The sequence below is a fragment of the Dipodomys merriami genome, unplaced genomic scaffold (assembly GCF_024711535.1).
Source record: "Dipodomys merriami isolate MVZ:Mamm:240054 unplaced genomic scaffold, mDipMer1.0.p SCAF_44, whole genome shotgun sequence".
Taxonomy (NCBI): Eukaryota; Metazoa; Chordata; class Mammalia; order Rodentia; family Heteromyidae; genus Dipodomys; species Dipodomys merriami.
The window spans coordinates 9,247,454-9,253,755 of NW_027206002.1; the positions used below are offsets into that span (position 1 = coordinate 9,247,454).

Consider the following 6,302-nt stretch of genomic DNA (forward strand, 5'->3'; position numbering starts at 1 on the left):
GGGTTCGATTCCTCAGCACCACATAAGCAGAAAAAGCCAGAAGTGGAGCTGTGACTCAAGTGGTAGAGCACTAGCTTTGATCTGAAAAGCTGAGGGACAAGTGCCCATGCCCAGAGTTCAGACCCGACAACTGACAATAAAAATAAAAAATAAAAAGCTGAGGGCTTGAGTTCAAAATTATCTACAGTGATGGACTGGATACAATGTGCATTCTTTGGGTAAATGTGGGGTATGTGAATAAACAATTTTCCAATGGTTCTATAGAATAACAATAATCTTGCAAACACAAAACGACAGATAGTCTAGATCAGTAATTCCCAAAGTTTAAATTCAGGGCGCAGGAAGAAGCAACTACTAAGAAAGCATTCTGGTGTTTCTAGGGTGACTGAAATAATTGTCAAAGCTCTCATATGCCAATGCACGTATTAAACTTCACCAGATTTATACACTAGGAGATTAATCTTGACATCAAGTTGCCCAAAATACCATTGCTGTTTTGAATTTCTTACAACTTTTTCAGAACTTGTGTTTGTGAAGTAGGATACAAAGACAAAGGGGTACACAGTGCCTGCTTAGAAAATTTATTGAACATTATTCTTGCATCACACTTAAGAAAAACTTAAATGTTCCCTGAAGGCACCCTTCATTTCATATGATTGGTATTTTTTGTAGTAAAAATACAATTAAATATGAAATTAGTAAAAGGCAGAATATAAAACTTCATGCTGAGCAAAAACAAGTCCAAAAAAGTCACCATATATCCACAGAATATTTCCTATGGTACATGTTTTCTATGTAAATCATATCTTAATGCAATTTTTAGAACCATATTTAAATAGCTTTGCAATTTGTTAATTGTAGGTATCCTATTTTTTTCTTCCACATAATATACTGCTTATATTAAAATTGGCTATACCTGCTTTGATCCACACAATGTAACCAAAAGCTTTTCTTTTCTAAAGAACTGCAGTTATTTCTCAAGGTTTGAGAAATCTGGTCCACCTTTTGTGTAGTTTCCTGAGATTTCAGCTCCACTGAAGTCAAAGCCAGGATTCTAAACAATATGAAAAAAAAAACAAGTAATAAAGCATGTAAGGAAAAAGGTAAGTTGAATGAGCAATTGACAGGAAAGGAGATCTAAGTGTCCTAAAAGGTACACGAAAAGATACCAAACCTTACCATCGCCACCAAAGTAAAATTCAAAACTACAGGCACTTTTCAGTATTTAGGACATTGCTATGTGTAATACGATGGAGACAGTCCTGTGGCAACTACGTCACTATCCGCGTGAGCGCACTCGGTGGAACTTCTTCCCCACGGTGCTGCGGCAGCCTGCCACGCTGGGCGACAACCTGGCATCGATCCATTCACTTGTTTTGTTGATTGTTTTGTGAAACTGGGGTTTGAACTAAGGCCTTGTGCTTGCTAGGTAAGTACTTAGCACTTGAGCCATGCGCCAGGTCCATTCATTCCTTTTTGAGACAGTCCTATCCCAAGGTGCTGAGGCTGGTCTTCAACATGTCAACCTCCTGCCTCAGCCTCTTGAGTAGTGGTATTATAGGCATGTGCCACCATAGCTAATTGATAGCATTTGAGAGAGTTTGCTACGTGCCATGCAGGATTCTAAGAGCCATAGATACATTAATACATTTAACCCTCGTGACAATTCTATGCAGTAAATATGCCTTCAGTGTTTTCAATGGTTAATTTTATTCATTTAACAAGCTCATAATGAGTTCTACTCTTTGGAAGACACCATTAAATGCATGTGTAGTTCAAGAGTAAAGATGTCTACTTCAGAAGAACTAACTATCAGGAAAGAAAAAAGGAATGAAAGTATTCTGTGCAGAGCTAGCATACTTTTCTGTAAAAAATCAGGTAGGAAATATTTCAAGATCTGCAGCCCACAGACTGTAACAAATAACCACACAGAATTTCTCTATAAAGAATAACATACAAACAAAAATTTACTACAAAAATGGTGAAGCCAGGGGCCAGGGGTTTGCCCTCATAATCCTAGCTACTCAGGAGGTTAACACCTGAGAATCATAGTTCAAAGCCAGCCTAAGCAGATAAATTCACAAGACTTTTATCTCCAATTAATCAAAAAAAAAGATGGAGTGGAGGTGTGTGACTTAAGTGGTAGGGCACTAGCCATAAGCTGAGTGAGACTGTGAGTCCTGGAGTTCAAGCCTCAGTACTGGTGTACACACACACACGCACGCACGCACGCACGCACGCAGCACACAGCACGCACGCAGCACACACCCCAATACATACACACAAAGGCAATCAGCTCAATCTGGCCCATAGGAACTGTAATCACTGATCTAGTGTGCTGAAAACCATCAAAACATACAAAAATAAACAAAAAGCACAGTGTAAGGAAAAAGAAGAAAATGGGACCATCAAAGTTTGCTTCATTCATTGATAAGAGTTGAAAACAGTGAAGAAGTTGACAAACTGGAGGCCAGCATTCCTGTCAAAGATGACAAAGGAACAGGCTACAATGTCCAAGCATCAACAGGAGGGTAGGGCAAGAATGAAATCACTGACCAGTTTACTCCACTAAGGCAGGGAGTACCTTGCAGACTTCTGAAAAGTGACCGATCTGACTTGGGGATTTTTTTTTTTTTTTTAAACCAGAACCAAGGTTTGCGGTCAGGGAAACACACTTGCTTACATGGCTGGAATAGTTCATGAGCCACGCCTCCAGTTCTGCTTTGGGCTGGTTATTTTGGAGATGGAGTTTCAAAGAATGTTCTGCTCCAAACCACATTCCTGCAGATCTCATTCATCCTCCTGAGTAGCTAAGATTACAGGGGTGAGCCACTGGCCTCCAGCTGACCTGTATTTTTAAAGGCTTTCTCTAACTGCTATTTTGAGAGGACTGAAGGAATGCCAGACAACACAAGTAATGTGTGAAGTGAGCCACACCACAGGGGCTGTTAACACTGCTGCTGAGAAGCAGTGACATTCTGCATGTAACTGTAAGTAATGCCAATGAAGATTTACTAGCAATTGGTGTGAGAAAGAGATAGGAGTCAAATGATAGGTCTCAACTTTTAAAAATCTCAGCAACTAGTTTCTATCATCTGAGAGAAGAAAGCTAAAGACCAAATTGAGGGGAGAAATTAGGGTATTTGACTAGGACACCCAAACTGCGTCTCATGTGTTAGCCAAGTGGAGAGGTTGAATAGATAATTGCATATGCACATACAAAATCCAAGTCAAAATCTTGACTAAACATAAACATTTGGGTAATCACCATAAATTGTCCACTAAAACTAGAGTCCTTTAAGTGTTATCTTAAAGATACCAGCTTGGAACAAGTGAGTACTTTCACAGAGATGAATGCACAAACTTTAAAAAATAGAAAATGGAGGGCTGGGAAGGTGACTCAGTGGTATAGCACTTGCCTTGCATGCATTAGGCCCTGGGTTCGATTCCTCAGCACCACATAAGCAGGGAGAAAAAAAGCTGGAAGTGGTGCTGTGGCTCAAGTGGTAGTGTGCTAGCCTTGAGCTGAAGAGCTGAGGGACAGCGCCTAGGCCCAGTGTTCAGGCCCCACGACCAGACCCCCCCCCCCCCAAAAAAAAAGAAAATGGAGAATTTGAATCATATTAAAGAGGAATTGATCAGTAAGTAATTATGATACATTCAAACTAAAGACTTAAGTTTTCCGATTTGCACATGCTGTAGGTATGTAGTAGTAGAGACCAAGATATACTACAAAGGAGAAACATGAAAAACAATAAACACAGACCAATAAATGAGAAGAAAATCAAACAGAGGCCTACAATGGAGAAATGTGAGTGAAGGGACCTTGCATTTAAAAAAAAAATATGTCTGTGTTGATTCAATTTTTACAGTTTACTATTCATGAATTGGAGGTATAAAGTTACAACTCACTCTAAAATATTCTTTGCAGTATTTTTTTAAAAAGTTAAAAAAACCACCATGCATTTTTCCAACTATACTTGAAATATTTCTCCCAATAATTTTTGGTTTTTTTGGGTCCAGTGGTGGGGCCTGAACTCTGGGCCTGGGCGCTGTCCCTCAGCTCTTCAGCTCAAGGCTAGCACTCTACCACTTGAGCCACAGCGCCACTTCCGGCTTTTTTCTTTTTACTTATGTGGTGCTGAGGAATCGAACCCAAGGCCTCAGGAATGCAAGGCAAGCGCTCTACCACTGAGCCACCTTCCCAGCCCTCTCCCAATAATTTTTTGTGTATGTGCCAGCAAGTGGAACTTAAAAAGTCAGGACCTCGTACTTCTAGTCAGCTTTTTCAATCATGGCTGCCATTTGAGCCATGCCTTCAGTTCCAGCTTTTTGCTGGTTAATAGGAAATAAGTCTCATAGATTTTTCTCTCTTTTTTTGCCCCAGCTGGCTTCAAATTGTGATACTCAGATTTCAGTCTACTGAGTAGCTACAATTGTGAATAGCTATAATTTCAGCCCCAAGAGCTTTCATCACTTTTGATAATCCTCATACTTGAACTTTAGTAAAAATTACTCTCTATGAGTCTTCAATTACTTAACTACAATTCTTTCAATTACTTAACTACACACACTCATGCATTCATCTGACTTACTTCTTTTTGGAACCTCTCTAATGTGAGCTTTCTCTGCATTTGGTCTTGTACCCAAGGATCAGCAGCATATTCAGATTCTAGAAGGGAAGTCCAACAGTTGGCTGCGTCTCTCTTTGTCTTTGTAAGAACAATGCGGACCATTTTTCTATCCTCTAAAAAAAAAAAATTACAAAGAAATCAGTCCATCACTTTATCTTCTTTTTATTTTTCAAAATCTACTAGGCAACTGTGATTAGTCCATCGTTTTCAACCCACGTCTATATCTTTCATAACTACGAAAAGATTTCGTACAGCCGGGTGCTAGTAGTGGCTCACACCTGTCATCCTAGCTACTCAGGAAGCTGATACCTGAGGATCACGGTTCAAAGCCAGCCCCAGCAAGGAGTCTGTGAGACTCTTATCTCCAATAAACCACCAGAAAACCAGAAGTGGCTCTGTGGCTCAAGGTAGAGCGCTAGCCTTGGGCTGAAGAGCTGAGGGACAGCGCTCAGGCCCAGAGTTCAAGCCCCACGACCAACACTATCGCCACCACCACCAATAATAATAATAATAATAATAAATAAGACTGTACAAAAAGCGGAAGAAGATACTAAATTTCATCTCAAAATTAATCTTATTGTTTTTCTTACCCAAAGTCCATGTTCCTTCATCAGCTATAGTGGAATCAAAGAGCTTGCCCTGAAAGATAAACGTCAAGTACAGGATGAAGATAGGTAAGTGCTGAAGAACCTTTTGCGCGAAGTCACAGACCCAGAAATCTGGCGGAGCTGGGAGTCCAGCAAGCCTTGTGTCCTGGCAGGGCACGACCGCCCACTGGACACGTCCCGCAGCTAGTGTCGGAGAACAGAATCCAACTTCCAATTGTTAACTGGTCTTTTCATACAGCATTAACAACAAAAAGGTCCCAAAGCTAGGGGTCGGGGGATCACGCCGATAAAGGGGTTCAAGCCCCGTCCCAGCACGAAACTAGACCCTTGCGTCTGTGATCCCGGAACCCCGGGGCCGTGAGTGAAAACCCATCGGGCGAACGGCCGGCCTGGGCCACCACGCCCGCCCTTCCTAACTAGCTTCCGGCTCGGTTCTCAGACCGGCGGGGGGGGGGGGGGGGGGGGAATTTCTCCAGGTCGGGAAACCCCGGGCGCGCCACCACTTGAGCCGCGGCTCCCATTCGGACTTTTCTGGTTGTCCCGCCGGAGGTGGCAGGCGGGGGAAGAGGCTGGCTTCGAACCCCGATCCTCACATCTCGGCCTGCTGCGCGGCTGGGTGATCGCTCGGCGGGGCGGGGCCGGGGTGGGGTGGGGGTGTCGGGGGATCCGGCCCGGCTGGCTGCCCCTCCCCGTCCCCCCCGGCCCGGCCCGGCCCGCTCCCCTCCGCTCCTCCCCCCCCCGGGCCCGCGGCCCGCCCGCTACCTTGAGGATCTCGCGGCCGCCCACGGCCAGCGCCACGTGCCGGCTCTGCAGGCCGCACTGCACGTCCTGCGCGCGCGTGCCCGGCGGCACCCGCACCTCGATGAACACCTCCTCCAGCGTCTGGTACCACTGGCCCCACGGCGTCCCGCACGGCACCACCCCGCTGCGCTCCTCGAACGGGGCCGACATGCTCCCGGCCCCGGCCCCCGCCGCACCGAGTGTGACGTGCGCACGCGCGCCGCGCCACGCCCCCCACCCACCCACCAGACACTGCCTCCGGGCTCCCCCACCCCGTCCC

General features: G+C 44.7%; 1 protein-coding gene across 1 annotated transcript; it reads right to left on the bottom strand.

The window, feature by feature from the left end:
* Window positions 1-567: 567 nt before the first annotated feature.
* On the bottom strand, window positions 568-6,234 carry Nudcd2 (NudC domain containing 2). Its single transcript, XM_069993961.1, has 4 exons — window positions 6,005-6,234; window positions 5,225-5,273; window positions 4,596-4,747; window positions 568-1,054 (listed from the first exon to the last, which is right to left on the bottom strand). The coding sequence occupies exons 1-4, from the start codon at window positions 6,191-6,193 to the stop codon at window positions 971-973; spliced, it is 474 nt and encodes a 157-aa protein (XP_069850062.1). The 5' UTR covers window positions 6,194-6,234; the 3' UTR covers window positions 568-970.
* Window positions 6,235-6,302: the final 68 nt, after the last annotated feature.

What these genes read in the sequence shown, in the direction of transcription:
- Nudcd2 (XM_069993961.1), bottom strand. Translation starts at nt 6,193, where the DNA reads ATGTCGGCCCCGTTCGAGGAGCGCAGCGGGGTGGTGCCGTGCGGGACG. An exon ending in TGAAGGAACATGGACTTTGG is followed by an intron (nt 4,748 to 5,224) that starts GTAAGAAAAACA and finishes TTTTTTTTTTAG; the next exon opens with AGGATAGAAAAATGGTCCGC. An exon ending in TAGAGAGGTTCCAAAAAGAA is followed by an intron (nt 1,055 to 4,595) that starts GTAAGTCAGATG and finishes CATATTGTTTAG; the next exon opens with AATCCTGGCTTTGACTTCAG.